This window comes from Rhyacophila brunnea, unplaced genomic scaffold (genome assembly GCF_057557595.1).
Source record: "Rhyacophila brunnea isolate RB1 unplaced genomic scaffold, BYU_Rbru_1.0 scaffold_24, whole genome shotgun sequence".
In the NCBI taxonomy this organism is placed as follows: Eukaryota; Metazoa; Arthropoda; class Insecta; order Trichoptera; family Rhyacophilidae; genus Rhyacophila; species Rhyacophila brunnea.
Window position 1 is genome coordinate 1,638,109 of NW_028232904.1, and position 20,542 is coordinate 1,658,650.

Below are 20,542 nucleotides of genomic sequence, written 5' to 3' on the forward strand. Positions count from 1 at the left end.
TGCGAGTTACGCGCGCTTCTGAAGAACTGTCTGATGAAGACGAGGTTGATATTCCAACAAAAGAAGAAGCAATGAGGTTCACCGAGGGTTTAAAAACCTACTTTACAAACTTTGCTGATATCCAAGATGACACTTTTGCATGTTTATATAGTAGAAAGAGAATTTCGAAAGAAAAAACAAAAATGCAACAAACTAGTATACATATATGATTTTTTTAATAAAAATTTTAATTGAATGTTGTTTTTTAATAAAACGTTATTTTTTTAGAAACATTTTACATTTTCCCTCCAATTAGGTTTTTTTTCCCCAGTCCCTTAAAAAACGTAAAATAGGGGTTATACTGTAATTTAATTATTCATTATTCTTCCTCATTTTTCTCATGTAATTTCTTTATATTTATGTTATTCTTACTCTCTATCTTGTTAGGCTTAACTATATTATAACTATATAAGTTTTCATTATTAAATTTTAAATTTTTGTAATCAATATGTAACTGTTTATTTCCTTAATAAAAAAAAAAAACTTTTGGGGTGCACAACAATGGTTTTGAGAGTGCCAGCAATTTCACATAACTGAGGTCTTCTGTTAAAGTAACAGTAGCCGAGAAATCGAAATTAAAAGAAGAATTGTGTTAGGTAACAAATGTTGCTTCAGTCTAATGAAAGTGCTACGTTCCAAGACATTGAACCAAAACTTGGTATTTTGTACAACAAAATACTAATGCTTCAATTACATTATGATGCACATCGCGTACTGTCATGCTGTTACAGCGACAAATTTAGTCTATGGTCTATAGTCTATATCACTATCTCTGTAAATTCAATGATGGAGAGTGCCATTATTCATGCTAATTTCAATTCATTTCAACAGTTTTTACGTGTGCGTATGTTAAAATTACTTACAATATTGCATCCATACATAATATTTTGAACAGAACCCAACCTGCAGACCATAGATAATAGACAATATTCTTATAGAAAATACATAGTGCCACCTGCTAAAAACACATGATTTTGACATGTCGAAAATGTGTAGGCATGTAGAAAATGATAAAAAGCGTTCATTGAGTCATGCAAGTATCGATGCAGTGCGGTACAACGTGAGGTGACCTCATTGTTGTTCTGATGATTTCGGCAGATTTTGCTAAATGTTCGTTTGAAGGTTCAAAATGTGCTACGGGATGGGAGCATCAGTCTGACATCATGTCACGACATTACACATATTTTTCCCGTAGCGGCAACTTACTGTGACGTCACGTGATAGTATGCGACATGCCAGTTGTCATGTATGCTGGACCTGGTGCATGACTAAAAAAGTGTTGGGCTCATTTGTGCGGAGCGTGCTATGCAGGTGACGTAGATACAATTATGAGCGGTACGTTTTGTACGGGGGCCCACACATCCTGAAAGGCAAACGAAGACCTGGTCTCACTTCTTTCAGGAAATATTTATTGGTATTCAGGAATAAAATAACACAATCGTTTTAAGTATTTATTATAAAGAGAATCCTATATAATAATATTGTCTATGAATAATAAAAATCATCATCGAGTCAGTGAATTGCAATATTTGTTTCGAGATTTAAATCAAATCTACTTGGAAAATGAGCAGTTGGACAAATTTACATCAATGCCTTATTGTACTTAAAACTAAGTTGTCAAAATGTTTGTCTAAAAATATACATCTATTTTTGTATATCCGAGTTATCTTTTATCAAAAGGAACCAAAAGAGTAAAAAATGTATCACAAATCTCCCACTGAATTATTATTATTTAATTTATTGTGTTTCCTCCTGTTGGTGATCATCATGGCAGCTCTGCCTTGCAGCAAACACCCGCAAAGCTAAAAGGAGACATTTTAAAATTAATATCATAATATTAATACTATCGACCGAAGGTATTTGATGGAATTTAATATCATTATTTCTTTCTGCTGTTTGATAGAGATAAACCATACACACTTTAGATCCAATTTTTTTTTCGAGATCATAATATGGGCCTCCACAGACGGGAAATTTGAAAGAGATTTTTGTTTTTACAATAAATGGATGTTAGCCACTTGCACAACATATTGGGTCCATACTCTTGACTCCAACCACACGTTGAAAAACAATATGTGTGTTTGCCATGCCAGACCCAGGATTCGAACCTGGAACCCACGACGTTATAGGCCGACGCTTAAGCCGTTCGGCCATCGACCAAACACTGTTTGGGCCATTGTACAACACAAATAGTGTACATTATACTTTGTCAATCATACTTATCTGTTTTCATTGAACTAAGAATACAAATTGCAGATGACGGTGGTTAGTTTTGTAAAATTCATGTTACCCCCTGCCTAAACCAAACCATAATAGATAAAAAATATTCTTCAATCTATAAAATATCTAAAATTATGTGTGATTTAATGGCATTGGATGTTTGGTTTCCGCAGGGTTTAGTTGAATGTTAAAAACTAACCAACACTATCTGCAATGTATAGTTTTAATTCAATGAAAACAAATACATATAAAGTGGGCCCACAGACTAGGATGTTTGGCGCCCCCCCCTTACCTATCGCTAAGGGGGGCAGTGCGATGTTTTACAGTAATTTTCCCAGCGTTCGAAATGGACAATTTTACGAACCGGAGCGCTCGATAATTTTCCGAAAATATCATATTTATGTAATAATTTTATGAAAGTATTATATAAAAATAGTGTATGTATTCGATTTTTTGTTATATACCTGGCAAGATTAGACAGCTTAACGGGCCAGTTTTATGTCATGCGAGATTTGGGCATAATCGGCAAAGTAGATGACAATAATTGAGGTTTACGTCTCGTCATAAATATTATTTTTTAATATGATTCTGATAAGTTTCGTGTAAACTTAAAAAACTATATTTAAAAAAATGTAAATAATTACTTTATTCATTACTTTTTAATAATTCACGAATTATTGTAATGCAACTTTTATTTTTCCACGAGACGGAGCGATAATCTCGAGAATTTCACGAACAGGAGCTGCGCTCCGGTGCGTTCCAGTCCATTTTGAGCACTGAATTTTCCTCAAAAGGTATTCCGCGGGACCCCAGGGTTCCACAAGGTAAAATTAAGCGTATTGGATTAAAATCAGTGACAGTGACTGTTACCAGCACAGTGATGATATATATTAACCTAGGATACAGAGATGATAGCAAAGTCAGATATTTACCCATTGCTGTCACAGAAGTGATTAAGATATGTGGCGAGGTCTTTGAATCCGTCGTGCAACTCCTTGCAGTCGGTGAGGTACTGGCAGTTACCGCTGCCACCTCCAATGCTGTTTGCACAGACCTTTGCCTCCGACACGGGGTATTCATTCTTGAACACATAAAAAAAACAAAATTAAGTACATATTATTATATTTTATCCTCTATATACAGTGCTTCTCAAACTTTTTCATACCACGGACCCATGAAATTAGAAAAAAAAATCCACGGCTCCCCTCCCCATTAATTTTGGGTCTAGGACGATTTGGCACCGGGACAACTGGACGCCACGGAATTCGAAAATAAATAGACGTTAGGTACCTACTTATAGGTACTTTAAAAAAAATATTTAATATTATTAGTTATATTTAAATGATTATATTATTATGATTTAATAGTTGGTGAGAATGTAAATATGCAGACGTAAATAATGATTTAATCGTGCATATCTTTAAGTTCCAACGAAAAAAGAGTTTTTTATTTTATATAAAGCCTTAGGAATGGTAATTCTCAATCCGCAATAAAAAATACATTATGTTAAGAGTAAAATGAATTAAAACTACTAAGTAGTAGATAGAAACTGATTAAAATACCTCGTCTATGTTCTGTATACACGTGTCTATGACAGTGCGGCGTCCAATTGTCCGGAGTCCAGTCGTCCCATTCCCTTAATTTTAGTTTCTTTAGTGACCAACAGTACTTTACTTACCATTTATTATATATAGGTAGGTGGATTTTTATTAAAAATAATAAAACATTTCATTTACTTGCATGTAAAGCAAATATTAAAAAAAAACTAACTTCAAATGTATTACAGCTACAGCCTACAAAAACAATTTAATTGAGATTTATCATAATAAATCAATATCCCGTAAAATGTTTGAAATACTAATTCGCAGGGTTTGCTCCAAAGTCTCCATTGAAATACACGACCTGTTTATTTTTGAAGTTATACTTCTTTTGGCGCGTTTGGAAAATCAGATCAGAGTGTATTTTTGGCGTGTGACATGTAACACATAATTTATTTTTTCACACAAAAATAAACGCACTCGATTGGATTCGAACCACCGATTGTTCGGTTATCAGCCGAACGCACTGCCTTTACGCCGCAGTATGATACTGAAATCGTAACGATTATACAGTATAATATTATAGTTTAGAATTGTTCCGTTGCCTAGGCAGCGAATTTATTATTGTCAGCCATTTGCAATTCCTTATGTAAACAAACCATTAAACGTCATAGTGGCAGTTGTTACTTTATTAAAAATAAAAACAACGATAAATAATTATATTATTTAGTAATATAAGTTTAAGTGTATAGAAATAAACCAACGGCGTTCCAATAAGCGGTCCCTTTTCTTGAGTGTGTAATTTAACAAGATAATAATTAAGAGCTAGTCGAAGAATCTAGGTTATCACAAGTTTTGTTTTTGTTATGTTACGCCAAAGAAGTATAACTTCATTCGTGCGTACATATGTACACACACCGATTTTTTTATTACCAGTAATGATGAAAATGCTGTTGACAGATATTTTTGCTGTCGTTATTATTATAAGAACAGTAGGCATTCTCTCTAACCTCTATTATAAACTTGTTAGACATTTATAATAATCCACAGAATGTCAAAAGTTAAAAATCCTCCTCCTGTAAAATAGCATTTCGGTTAATTCGCCCTTTTTACAAAACAACGACGATATCATCATAGTATCACCTTCTTAGCCTTGAGCTTGTACGAAAGCTTAGAGCCGGTGGCCGACATTGGCACAGTGAAGGAGTCTTCCTCAGAGTCCAGGTATGGCTCCAGCCAAGCGTACGCCTCCAGGCCGTACAGCGCCAACCTCGCCGTCACCGTGGCATTGGTCACCGTGGCCACCTTGGCCTCGTCGGTCTGAGCGGGCGTCGTGGCCGCTGTTGTCAGGGTCGGGCGCGGTGGGGCCACTGAGGTGTGATGATAGGGCCGCGGGGTCGTCGTGAGTGGCGCTGGAACAGAGTCAGAGTCCACGCTGAAGTCGTCTGATTCGGCCACGGCAGATTCCTGGAAGGACACACCTGCATCGCCGAATCGAGATTTGAGTTTGTCTGATGCTATACGAAATATGCAAATGTGGTGCATTTAGTGGAAGCAATCCTCTTTTGAATTTACTTCTCTTCAAAATCGAATATTTCAATATTGCCCTATGTAGTTCGCACACAGAAAATCAACACACACTCAACGCAAATTTCCACCAAAATTTTTGTGTATGAAAAACGATTCAAACAAACATTACACTAAGTTCCATGAACTTCTGCATGTATTATATTATAATATTTAATTGCATTATGTAAGTTTGAAGTCGATTTATTCAACTCGTTGGCTACCCCTGCAAATGGATCCCTTAAAAAACTTTATATCCTCATCACTGAGACTGATCTACCAACATTTTAAAGTTTTCAATGCATTTTAACTGTCAAATTATTAATTAAAATAAAATTATCAGAACAATTTCTTTCGAACATACATAATTTTGAAAACACTTCTGAGAAAATATATTATAAATTATAACCAATAGAAAAAAAACGACATCCAGCAGGAGTCGAACCCGCGTCTCTCGGAATTCGCTCCCACGCACATCGACCACAATGTTATAGGTAACCTATCTAATTGCGACAAATTTTATCTAATGGCTCTTACAATATACTCTCTGAAGCGCTTTCCAAATTGAGTTACTATATTGGCAATCGGCTTTTGTATTTTAAATCAAAGTAGGCATTAATTACTTTAATTACTAACCGACGTCATGGATCGCTTCAAGATATTTTGTTGTAACTTACTTGAACTTGTTAATAATTTAATTACCTACTTTTTTATTCAGCGAATAATTCAAAAGGTTTAAGAATGTAACATTATTTTTATTAAACATACATGAATAATTCGTTGAATAAAAAAATAGACAATTTCTTTCGTTTAAATTTTTAAAATAACATTGTTAAAATGACCTAAACATAAGGTCAAGTTGTCTTTGAATATTGTATATAATATGAAGGTCTATAGTAATTAATAATTTGAATTGCATGTGTTTTGTGGAAATCAACACAGATAAAATTGATTGCAGTTGCATTGAGTTCTGTGTGCGAGCTTGCTTACTTAACCAGATCAAAAAGTATATAATTTAAATTCTATTGTGACATTCGTATTTTACATTTTTAAAATTCATAATAACATCCAGTAACTTTGTTTCAAATGTTCGCTTGGAACGGTGCAAATCTCCGTGACAAATAATACAATCAAAAACAGTGTCTGGTCGCCCTCCATATGACGCTGAAAAGTAATTCTATGGTATTGTGTGTTAACAGATCATTTGAAATATTAAAACATATGTATTAGGTAGGTACTAGAAGCAAATCCAACAAACTCCAAAACCATTGCAAATATGTTTTCAGGAAGACAGCGATTTCTTTATGCTTTCTATGTGTTTATAACATAATGTTATTATGATGGAAGAAGACACAAATTCAACTGAATGAAAAATTAATTTAGAGTCCCGGATTATTGGTTTAGTATAAATATACCAACAATTTGAGTTATTAGATTAATGATATTTTACTAAATAGCGAGTAAACAACTTTGTTAATTCCAGCTAGAAAAAGTTAGAAAATATAATACTGAAAGTTATTAAAAAAATAGTAAAGTGGGACTTTATTGCATTTGCTTCTAATAGCCTCAATTATGGATGCCTTCTATACATTAGTAATAACCAAATTAGAAATAACGAAATAGAAATATTATAGCCTGGTCCAACGGTTACATGTAAATTGTACGTAAAACATTTCACTGTGGCACAGTTTGCCGCGAGCTTTCCGATAGGAAAGAGATGACCATATATTATACGGTCTCCAATTTTATTAGATTTATTATGAACATTAATTCAATTTTCATAGCTGATTTTGGCAAAATTCATGAATTAAGAATGGAAACCTAACGTAACAAATAATCCAGTATATCGGCTATTTTCAAAATTTGTTTGCTGCTGGCTTCCTGTAAAGTGTAAACCGACAAGAACCGTGTTTTATTTAGACATGAATTTTATGTCTGTACTATACGACCCGAAGAGGTTGGACGGTCTTTAATATACGGCCATATATTTCCGATACAACATTTTCACGGTGATACGGCGAACTGCATACGTATAAGTTTCCGGACGATAGCTGACGGCTCGAAGGCATTGCATGACGCTCTTTCAAGTCTGTCAGTACGACGTTAGCTTTTATAATGATAGTCGCCTGACTGTATTCATTATTTTAACAGACAATAAAAATATTATGCAAGTAACTTGTTGCTTGTCCAAATGCAATTTCCAATAGTTTGCCGTGACATTTGAAGTAGCCAAAAAACACCAAGTACCTGAATTAAGTTTGACAATAAATTGTTCACGACAATCGGCATAAGTCATAGAGTCCTGCTCATGTAATCGGTGCTTACGCCGTTTATAATTGATGGCAGTTTTGTTCTATTCCATGGTCACAATCTTAAGCCTAGTACCCACGTACGTTCTTGCTCGATCGAGCATGTTGACTTGGAAGCATGCTCGTCGTTGCGTCCACACCTTAGACTATAGATACATCTAGACGCCACCCGTTGCATTGCTAAATGAAGCCGCTTGCCTTGCGTTTGGTTTGTGAGCGAGCAAACGCATTCGTCTACAAATGTTCGAGACCATAGACCATTTCGCTAGTGCTCGCCCAAAGTGCTCGCACTAGACGCTCAGAATTAAAATATAATTTTCTATTTTTTTACGTTATATAGTATTTTTAAGCGGTCAAAATGCAACCATTAGATAAAGATATCTATAATTTAAGTTATTTCAAAAAAACACTAGGTCACTGATATTAAAATATATAATAAAATACAAATAAATTATCACGAACATGTATCAACTTACCTATGAAACGTTATACCATCTTCTTGCTTATCAGTACGGCTACCACATTTTAAGACAACACACAGAACCATCTGTTCTACTTAATTAACTAAAAATATTTACCACTGACTTTATGTTTAACACAAAAATATCAATTTTAGCAACACGAGCTCGCAAGTTATCGACGCTGTGTGAAGCGTTTTGCCCCGATTTGATGGCGATATTTTTGGAAAATAGCTTACACAAATGTAGACCTTTTATCTTACTCTAGCGCGTGTCAAAGAGATCGTAAGGGTGCCGAATACTTTCTCACTCGCACTCATGCATCGTTTTTGTTCAGGCCTTGGTCCACACAGTCGAGCAACTCGACACAAGACGCTGTGAGGCCATCGTCGCACCGCCACGACTTCGACCACGAGTGAGAGCGAGGCCACACGAGCCTTGCCGGTGCGTCCTCACTCCCTCACTCAAATTACATCGAGCAAGAATTACGGACCTTCAATCTTTTTAGGATAGCGCAAAACCATCGAGCCAGATGGTACACACATTGAGACATGTTGGAATGAGCATAAAACCATCGAACAAGAACGTGCGTGTGTACTTACTATTAGTTAATTGTACGAGTACATTAACATTTATATTTTTGGTTAACTTAAACAACTTTGACCATTGGTTGTTAAGATTTCGTGTAATTTGAAACCAGTTCGAGTACCTACGAATGGATCTTAAAGAACGTTCGAGCGTCATATGCCAGAGTCTACGATGCTAACTGGAACAAACCGTACATCATCATCAACCTATTTACCAATGGCGAAGGGTGGAGGTAGGCTGTTAAGATCCGACACAAATAGTGCATATTAAACTTTGGTATCTAGTCATACGTATTTGTTTTTATTGAACTAAGACTATAATTTACAAATGGTGTCGCTTAGTTTTTAAAAATCAATTAAACCCTTCCAGAACCAAACCATAATAATTTTGGTATATTTTGGGCGATACGACAAAATTGTGCACACTTTTTCATTCATACTTATATGCTTAGAAATAAATATTCATTAAACCCTGCCTAAACCAAACGATAATAGATAAAAATATTATTCTATCTATAAAATATCCAAAATTATGGATGATTTAATGGTATAATTTTAGATATTTCATAGATAGACGAGTATTTTTTGACTATTATCTATTATGGTTTAGTTTTTGCAGGGTTTAATTGGATTTTATTGTTGTTTTAATTCAATAAAACGCAATTTTTTGTAGTACCTACTTATTCCACTTTTAATAAATAGATTAGGTCCGGTTTCGTCCGCCTCAGAGGGACATTTTCAACTAAGTCAGTTGTCAACTAAGTCAGTATTTTTATTAAATTAAAACAACAATACAATGCAGTTCCACCATGAATTGACGGTTAACAAAATAAAAGAAATTAATTGGATTTTAAAAACTAAACAACACCATCTGTAAATTGTAGTCTTAGTTAAATGAAAACAAATACGTATGACTGACAAAATTTTGTGTGCACTATTTATGATGAAACTTAACAGCCTACCTCGACCTTTCACCACTGCTATTTACCTACACTGAAGGCCTTAGAAGTGAAATCGCCATGCACAGTAATTGGTGGTTTGCAGAGATTGTCAAACTAGGGAACTGTGATAATGAAAATATTCTAACGAACCGGTATCAAATCGATCTATAGACATACTGCTGTGGCCATAAGGCAGTGCCGCGTAACCACCCTGCTGTAGAGACGGTCCAGGAGGGCCCCCGGGGCCGCCGGGTCCGCCGGGTCCACCGGCACCCCCTGATGCGCCGAATCCGCTGGGGCCCCTGATGCCAACCGCAGCCGCCGGAGACAGCCACAACGGTTGGGGCATGCCGGGAAGTGCTGCCGCTGGAACAACCATACGCCGTGACAGACTCATCGACCGTTACACTTTGAGAAGCGCTGTTCTATCTTTTTTTAAAACAAGCGATGTGGTCATAGATTTGTATCACACATACCAATCGACCAACGAAGTCCGTTATTTAAAAAATGGACGCCATAATAAATACTTTTGTATCGTAAACAACAAATCAGTCCTACAATTTAAAACCAATTTATTAATGTACAAAATTCGTCTATTAAGGCGATGTCTACTTACCAGAGACACCTAGCGTAAAAATACGAAGCTTGCAATTTGAGATTTTTTTTGATAATAATTTACAATTTTAACTGTATTAATTGATAAATATGTTTCTGAACACATTAAAAAGTAAAATATTTTTTGTTTAAGTCAAAGATAAACTTACAATTATTGTAAAAAAAATGTTATAAAATATGAACTGAGCTCAATATTGGGAGTATTGGGACCATACCTAAATAAAATTTCATATAAATAAAAAGGATTTCAAGTTATACGCATTTATACTTTTATAAAAATCGATGTTTTTTAAAATAAATATAAAAAATATTAAAACTATGAATTAGTCAAAATCTCTTAGGTACAGCACAGAAAACTTAATAAACTAATTTTTAATAATAATTATGACCATAAAATATATTTAATAATAAGATGGGGTCCTTTGACAAATTTACATTTTATAACATTTTTTTACAGTTTATTGTAAGTTTATCTCAGACTACATTTTTATTTTTAATATTTTCAGATACATATTTATTAATAATTAATAGAGTTGAAATTGTAAATTATCAAAAAATATAATGTCTCAAATTGCAAGCTTCGTATTTTCCCGCCAGGGGCCTCTGGTAGGTAAAGACATCGCCTTTTATTATAGTGTGTCCACACCCAACATAATGAAATTTGAACGAATCTTGGCATTGGGGATTTCCCCATTCGAAGAATGATTGCCAGCTTGATTTGTTCAATATCATTCTTAATGTCCTGATTAATAATATTAGGTATAGGTATAACCGTGCATATCTTGACAAAACATGTAAGATATTTTGCATTCCCAATATAACAATAAGAATATCTCATTTAAGATTTTCATTACAGTAAGTAAGAGAGAGAGAGAGAGAGAGAGAGAGAGAGAGAGAGAGAGAAAGAGATTACATTCTGCAAAATGCACCAGAAGAGAGAAAAGTGACAAAGCAAAATGGAAGAAATCTACAAAAGCCAACACCTATGAGAGAAACTAAAAGCATAGAAGAAGACAAGGCAAGTAGACAAGCGGGATAACAAGATGCCATAAACAAGAATACACAATTATTGATTGATAACGGTGCCGCATTCTGCTGTAAATAAAATAAAAAAATTGACATCAAAAATAGCTGTAAACAAAGCATTACAATATTATATAACATCACAATTATAGTAATACATATTGTTTACATTCGTTCATGGATTTAAAGTCATAATAATAATATTCAAACACTGGAAAAAAATCTTTTTGAAAAAAAACACGAGACCCAGCGAGATTCAATCCGGCTCCCATGTGCTCTGACCGCTGAGCTACGTAAACCCTAAGTATCTAATTGTGTCGAAATTAACTAACGGTTCTTACAATTCTCACTGAAGCGCTTTCTAAATTGTATTATTTATTGACAATCGGCTTTTGTATTTTAAATCAAAGTATGTCAGGATCACTCTAAATTTTTGTTATAAAGTTCTTGTACTTGATAATATTTTAATAAACTATTTTTTTTATTCAACAAATAATTATGATTTAAAATTGTAACATTCATTACATAATAATAACTTAGCAAAATTTATAATGAGGAATTAATCCTACCCCACTACAAGATGGACAATATTCTCAAAGTGTACAAACTCATGACTAGAGTTGGGTTCCGGGAATTTCCCGACGGGAATTCTCGAGAAATTTTCGAGGTTTTCCATCCCGAATCTCGAGAATTGAAATTTTTAACATTTCGGGAAATCCCGAATCTTTTCTCGGGATTTCTTTACTATCAAATATTAATTGAAAAAACGATTTTCTATATAAAATAATTAGACAGAAAACACAAAACGTTCAAAGACTGATCGGTGCATGCCAACGTCGACTCAAAATGAGCGCAATTTTTGCAACATCAGGGAGTTTTGTGTCTCAAAAGCGTATGCGATTGTCAGACGCAGCGGTTGACAGTCTGTGGTTTTTGAAATTATATTTTAATAAGTAATATTTTGAATTATTTTTGTTTTCCTACTTCAATTTTGTTTGTATTTCAATAAAAAAAAATCATATTTTTTTGGAATTTGTCTGTTTTTACACTGATTTTAGAATTTTTACAGGTTTTTTTTAAATTTCCCGATATCTCGAGGATTCTCAAGAATTCATTTCGGAATATCCCGAATCTCGAGATTGAGATTTTCTTGGGAAATACCCAGCTCTACTCGTGACGTATACACTGTTTGAAATCTATATACCTACAGTATATAACATGCATCATATTATATACCTATACAGTAAAACCCCGATTTTACGTTCTTGACGCGAGTGACAAAAATGTACTTAATTAAAGGGAAAACGTACATATATTGGTATTAATTTTTTGCGTAAATTGCGGGAAATAAAAATGTAAAGCTGGGAATTGATGCACTAAAATGAAACTACGCGCAAATACCGTATAAACCTGAATTTTGAGCACGTAAAACCTGGGTTCCAACGTATATACATTGTGTATGTAAAGATATCATGCATATAAATTGGAATCATTGTCTATATAGGTAATCCATACATTTCTTTGGTAATATTCACTGTAGAATGGAGCTTTATTATAATTATGCAAGGTTGAATATTGTCCTAAGTCAGTATTTATAGTATAAATTGAAATAATAAACATGTCAAAAAAAATATACAATTGCATTTATTGGATTGGTAATGCTGAAAATAATATCAGAATTATTTAGTAAAATATAAAATATACATATTGTAAATGAAGAGAAATAAGAAGCTGAAAGAAATAGATATTATATATTAAAAAGTACAGAATATAAAGAAAGTATTTAGGTAAGTGAAGAAATCACCAAGTTACAACAAATAAAACACTGTAAAATGTTCGTTTCACCTCGCACTATGTATATATATATTATTTAAAATGAACGAAAGTGATTTTGTCAAAAATGTCTTATACAATATTTGCATTATTATCTAGGACCGGTGGAATATTTAAAATACTTTTTGATCTGGTTAAGTTTTGGTAAGGTCATAGAAAAATAGTTTCAGTAGAAAAAGATGTAAAATACACTATAAGTATTAAGGGATATATAAGATTTATGTATAGTTAATATAATATAGTTTCTGAAGTAGGTGTGCCCAATAAGTAGTATATCAGATAAAAGTCATTAAGTACGATGATAAACTATTGTACTTCATGACTTTTACGTCTGAAATAACAAATGAAACTCCTAATTTGTGTAAATCAAATATGGATAATATTGAATCATTTGATGCGGCTAATACGATCAAACAGTAGACAGTGACACTAAAAACAACGATATTTAATTTGTATTCTAGTATTGAGTTTTTGAATTACACTAATTAGGCAATTGCATAGATTTGACATAATAGTGTGGGTTATAATAATATATACACCATCACCAAGAACGAATAAGATTTATAATTCCACCACCAAAAGAAGTTAGTAAGTTTACATAACAATCAAATTTAGTGGCATTAAAAAACTACAATATTGTGTTTTTCGAAAATATTGTCTAATACGCTGCAAATTGCCGCGTCGACGCGGATGCTAGGTCGGTTTTTGCATATACAATGCAATGCACATCGTGCATAACCACAAATTAAACACCATATACCATAATTGAAGGTGTTAATCGCAGATGGAGTCTCTGCAAAATTAATGTAATTTAGGTTGCAAACTTTTAGAATCATTGTTGAAACGATTCATTATAGTGCTTCACTACAACTTCAGGGTTGTAAATGGCGGAGTACACTGAAAGAAGCCGTCCGATACATGAAAGGCACGAGAAGTGTAAAAAGGATTTGTTTTGCGTACATCGTATTGCAGTGTGCTCCGCCACTTAGATGTAAAACTCATTAAATGCAATTTTAAACTATTACACTTAATTAGTTTTAACGAAAGATGTTGAACTTCTTCCAGGATAGAGCCTTGTGTTGTTTCCTACAAAATTCACTGAAGGCAATTACAGTTTGACGTAAGTGCCAAATAGGATAATCCTGAGAGTTTACATGAACATTAGTACAGTATTCCCAGAGCTTGTTTTTGTTTCATGTTCACAATACTTCGGCTCCACCTCGATACATTCGACATCTTTGCAAGTAATAGATAGATTACTACAATATAACTAACCCATCGGCCGGTGAACTACTCGCATTGGCAAAGAGGCTGCAACGGCCTCTAAAGTTTGGAAGGAAGAATATATTGATTAGTAATAAGAAAGATTGTTAAGAAGAGAGTATTTTTTTCGACCTTGCATAGCGGGAATATATTGATAATTCAACAATCATTAACATTTTGTAGATATCATACAGTACACAAATTTAACCAAACAAGAGAAACGTTTTAATAAAATGAAGAGAGTTGTCAAGATATTCCTACTATACATGGAAGTTATTTACTTAATTTAGTAAGTGTTAATGTAAAAAAATAATTAAAATAGTGTTTATTACAACTGTTAATAAAACATGTATTTAAACACATTTTATATCATAATATCTCATGCATCTGCAACAACTAAGCATCTATACATTATTTACCATAAATGGTCACAGTATCGAAGCCCGATCCGATATAAATAAAAAGGATGCCCAATTATACACATTGTTGACCCACGTTTTATTTATAAAAATAATATATAATAAGACGAATTAAGTAGGTACTTTATTAGAATAAAAATATATGTTTAATATTTTAAAATATAAATTGCGTTGTTTGTTTCCAGATTGATCAGCTAAAATCGAACAGGACAATAGTCAGATACATAATATTCACAATACTGAAATTACCAAATGACATGTCGTGTTCTTTAGTGCGCACGCGCATTACAAAAATACGTAAATAAATTGTTAAAATGCGTGTACGCATAATATATGTAATAAATAATTAAAAAGCACTCAGCAATCATCTCTCCACCGGTCGACCGGGACACAGCGCGGTAACGATAAACTGTGTCAGTTTTATGATTGCATTGTAGATAATACTCGTATTATGATCGACTAAACGATTTTAACTTGATTTTGATTAGCGACTTGCAAATCTATACATCGTTGTAATGGATTTTGCTTGTTAGAAGGTTTAATGTTATGTCATTATGCTCTTGTAGGAGAACGCCCACGGCATAATGGCCGAAAAACATTATTAGGTATATACATATCAACGTATTAAATTTAATTTCACAAAAATGTAAAAATCAAAGTTATTTAGTTGCAGTATTAGGGTAACGATATTAATACAATATTATCTCGAGAAATAAATAGAAAATACTCAATGCCAATGCCTGCAATATTAAATTGTGAAACTGCCTTTTTATATTATACCTATAAACCTATTTAGGTGAGAATATGAGTTTTTTTTAAACAGGACCAGGTTACTAATGGTGAATATAACCAATAAATGTGTACTGGAAATAATAAACTCAAGTAATATATATATATATATATCGACTGTGTTTAGGAAAACGGCGTAACCCTCGATTTTTTCTAAAAGTGCTTTTATTAGATATTAATAATGTATACAACTAAATACACGTTCTGTAAAAAGGAAGTAAGCCACAAATGCCGATTTATTATCTAAATTCAGGCTTAAACTGAGCTTTAATTAAGTTTTAATTTAAGGAAAAAAGCATTTACCCTCAATTTTAATGATTTTTCTGTAATAACTTCTTCAATTATTAGTAGATCGAAAATATATTACACCTAATTATCAATCATGCACCCAATGTCTGTGCCTATTTTTTTTTATTAATATTGAACCAAAACCATTCAAAAAACTTATTTGCTTCTCCTGTAAAATTTTATCTGTGTGGGTTACGCCCTTTTCCTAAACAAGGTCGATATAATATTATAATTGATAACACTTATTTTGATATATATTCCTGTGACTTAGTGTTTATGTGGAGTTAAAAGGTGGAGTGACTTAGTGACTGAAAAGTGGAGTGACTTAGTGTTTATGTGGAGTTAATTAATCACCAACGATACAATATTATTTTCGTAGTGTGGTTTCAATTGATTTTGAGAATAACAGATGGGTCATCGAATCCCCACTCTAGTTGAAACGTAGTGATGAAATGTTTTATTGAGTTGATTATTGACTAGGAGAGATGGTCGCGTGGAATACTATGAAAACCAGTGCGGAGAGATTCTACGGCTAAGAAAATGAAAAAAAAATGTATACAATATAATATAATAATCAATATTAAAGATTCAAGAAAAAGAATTATTTTATAAAAATACAATTGTTAATTCTTGACTAACCATCACCTCGTCGTAAACCATGAGAAGTTGCCGAGTGAGATCCTATAGTGAAGAAGAAATAAATATTTAAGAATATAAAAATAAATACATTAATGATAGCTAGATATAAAGCTATAAGACGTAAAAAAGGGGAGGGAATAGTGGGGAAATTATAATCATGTAGTAATATCTCGCCTGTTTTGGCGTGTACATTGTTTCTGCAAAATATTCCCACTGAGAACGGTTATTGTTAAAATAATTCAACAAAGAGTTAAGTAATAAGCGCAGATTTTTACGTTGAGTTGCTAAAACCTCCGAAGTGACAACATTTATAAATGTTACAGAAGAGGCGAAAAACTGAAGGCTTTTTTACAGGTACACAGTTTTTGCAATAGTTCCGATGTGATTACGCACATTAGAGGCATTACGATCCTAATAAAATAAGACATGTCACAAAGAACGTTTTAACAATTAATTATGTTTTAATTTTGGTATTATTGATATAGAACACTGATAGTTTTATTAAACTGTACGGTCTAGATAACGAATAGAAGATAATATAAAAAAAAACATTTTGATGCAATTGTCACATAGGAGGTTTTAACATAATATATTATTGATAAGAAGTTATTTAATATGTATTATGAATACTATAATCTTAGAATGATAATTTGACCATGTAGTATATTTACATACCAAACAAAGTTTTAAACAAATTACGATAACTGAATTTGAATGTCTTTTGTTTTAAATATTTATGCAAAATTGGCGCGTCTGTGTTGTTTTCTCTATTTGAAGAGAACACGTTCCTATATTTCTGTTTGTAATTTATATATTATATGGATTTTTGCTTGATTACAAATGCATGATGCGGTCCATTTACGAGTAGATAATTAATAAACACAAATTTAAACTAACCAAGAGACGCCCTGTATCCATAGCGAGAATTGGAAGAAAATTGCCTCCGACCTATAAAAGTTGGGTTAGGTTAGGTTAGTTTTGAAAGTAGGCATACCTTAATTAGTATCGTATGTTATTAATTACAATCTACGACAGGGATGGTGAACCCTTTTCTGCAAGACGTGTATCAAAGCATGAAAAAAAAATAAAGAAAAAGTCACGCGTCAATCAAATATATGTTTTTACACTGTGGACTGTTACTGAATAGTGCAGTATTTCGGATGAAATTTTATATATTAGATATTATAAGGGGTCTAGGACGATTCAGCGCCGGGACAACTGGGCGCCACGCAATCGAATGAAATTCGAAAATAAATAGACGTTCGTAAATTATTGGTACTTTTAAAATATGTATTTACTTAATATTATTATTTACATATTATATTTAAATTGTTACTTATATTATTATTTAATACTTGGTGGGAGTTTAATTATGCACACGTAAATAATGATTAATGCAAAATTTGTTTAAGTTCTTACGAGAAGAGAGATCTTTTATTTTTATATAAAGCCTTAGGCACGATAATTCTCAATACCTAATAAAAAAAACGTTATGTTAAGAGCAAAATGAATTAAAACTACTAATTAGTAGATAGAAACTGATTAAGATTCCTCGTCTACTTTCTGAATCAAATCGTAATGAATGTCTATTTATTTCATTCGACAGTGCGGCGCCCAATCGTCCTGCCACCCAGTTGTCCCATTACCATTATAAGCATAAAAACCTACACAACTTTATATACAAACTTCGAACATTGACAACGTGTCACATAACAATGATCATCACCATCCCTGATCTAAAAGATATTTGGAATTAATCATCACTTAAATTAATAATCTACATTTTGATTAATTACTGAAATAATAATTAAAAATGCAAAACTATTTAATTACCACCTTTTACACTAATCTTCAATATTTAGTTGTGAGTCAAATAATATCAGGTGTAGGTACTCCATTATGGAAGATATTCATGTGAGTAAAAATATAATAATAGGTATACTTAGGTTAATTATTGTATTATTTTGGACTAATCACCAGGTCTGGCACGTGGCACAATCAGAGCGCGATTGGAAACTTTAGCAGAAAGGCACATAGAAGAGAAAATTACATATTATGGTTAGATGAAACAGATTAGAATATTATTAAAAGATATAGAAAGATACTGTAAATCAGTGGCGAGGGGTGGAGGTAGGCTGTTGCCACTGCTGTAAATATATAAAATATGAGTCATTTTAGATATGCTAAAAAGAAAATATAAATCTGGAATAGTTGGGTAATAAAGTACCAAAATTTGATTTCAAATATTGGATACAATATAAACAATAATACTAAGGGTCGTATGCATGAGTTCCCAAATACTTTATACGCTAAGTACTGCTCATTTGTATGCATGGGTGAAAATGTAATCCGTTGGTAAGCGACGTCACGATGTGACGCCATACTGTGTCATGGCGTCCATATAATAGCAAACTTATAAAATTTCATTCCCCGATTATTAATTTAAAATTTTGAAATTGTAAATGTGCCTGAAAGTGTGCGAACGGTACCATATACATTTAATAATTATAATTGAATAATTATTATGAACTTTAAATAATTTATCAGTTATTTTATCACATTTATTTGATAATTCTACTGTACGAAAGGATAAAGTATTCCCAGTAAACATTTCCATTTGGTGGCAGTAGATAGTTATATTATGACTAATTTCACTTCAATCACTTCTATTATGAGATGTCAAAACGGAATAAGAATAAATGAATGAATGAAATGAATAAACAGCACGACTAGGAACTGTTTTTAAAGTTCGCAAATGTTTTACAGAGTCTACAAAATGAACGAGGGCCTCAAGCAAACGTTCGTTGTAATGAATGTATTATTAAAATGACATTTGAAAGTGACAGATGAAGCAGCCATTTTGAATGACGTGTGACGTCAGATTGCTTACGTCACAAACAGTGCTATACGCTATATGGTGGAAAATCGGTTAAATAGCTTGTAAAGAATTTCGGAATCTCATACATACGGCCCTTAGTATAATACTATACTACTAATAACAGAATTCTAAAATAACATGACTCCTGGCTATCCTTATGTGTCATTATATTTTGATTGATATGCATTTTAAGAATTCCGTTTTCACTCAAGCCTATTGCAATTACAGAGTATAATATAATATATCATATTAGAATATATTAATTATATATATATATATATATATATAATATGCTACAGGGCGTCTCATGCATGTTATATCTTATGGGAGAGCGAAATCGAAAAATGAACGAACGCTCGCTTGCGTGCAAACTTGTGCAAAATGATGTATGAATCGACTGTGATCGGATATTTGAAATATCTTTATTTGTACTTAGAATGTCATGTTATGAACGTCTTAGATTTATAATTTGTAAATTTCACTATATTGCGTAAAAATAAATAAAAATAAAAAATGTATTTGAATAATCTCTTTCTCTCACTCACGCAGCAGGCCGTGAGTGATGCAATAGGAATCAAGTGATACGACGAGGTCAAGGGTGCTTCATCAGGTTAATTTAAAAATAACTTTCACTTAAGGGGGGACATGCTCAGCGTAGGTCAAAATGGAGCTTTTGTTCTATTTTCAAAGCATGATCCTGGACATACCTTAAACGTTGTAGATAATCTATTTATATAATTTTGAAGCCTTATTATCCTTTATATTTATTTTAAACATTTGATGACTGCATGAAGTATTTTTATTACATAAAATAGTATTCTTTAAAACCTCTCGCTCTAATGTTTTAGAATACCTATACATATACCTAACCGATTTTTTTAACGGTACATGTTCAAACACGCGCGTTAACATCATTTTACTCCCTACTTCAATTATAGTTTGTTAATTTATGGCTACGGCCGTATGTTGTAGCTTAACCACTGGGGAATGCCAAAAGAAATGGCGTATTTCAAAAAAACACTACCTTATTCTTAGGTCAATAATTATTATAAAGCAATCATTATTCGTAGGATGTTTATCACACTTGAATAGTCGAAAATATAGCTTATAATTAGTATCTTTAGAACTATCTTCAAA

The 20,542-nt window shown here is 32.7% G+C and overlaps 1 protein-coding gene across 50 annotated transcripts in view; it reads right to left on the bottom strand.

The window, feature by feature from the left end:
- Positions 1-1,476: 1,476 nt before the first annotated feature.
- The window catches only part of LOC147068874 (inter-alpha-trypsin inhibitor heavy chain H4-like), a 100,036-nt gene continuing 80,970 nt past the window's right edge, over positions 1,477-20,542 (bottom strand). For 14 of the 50 annotated variants that reach the window (XM_085951456.1, XM_085951428.1, XM_085951421.1 and 11 more), the window contains 4 exons: positions 14,405-14,452; positions 4,941-5,278; positions 3,192-3,340; positions 1,477-1,841 (listed from right to left, as the gene is read on the bottom strand). In XM_085951456.1, the coding sequence (XP_085807582.1) occupies positions 1,805-1,841; positions 3,192-3,340; positions 4,941-5,278; positions 14,405-14,452 (572 nt within the window). In that variant the 3' untranslated portion in view covers positions 1,477-1,804. Of the gene's footprint in view, positions 1,842-3,191; positions 3,341-4,940; positions 5,315-9,808; positions 10,025-14,404; positions 14,453-16,527; positions 16,570-17,424; positions 17,476-18,504; positions 18,544-20,542 lie in introns of all 50 variants that reach the window. The other 36 variants (XM_085951460.1, XM_085951435.1, XM_085951419.1 and 33 more) reach the window with 13 other exon arrangements.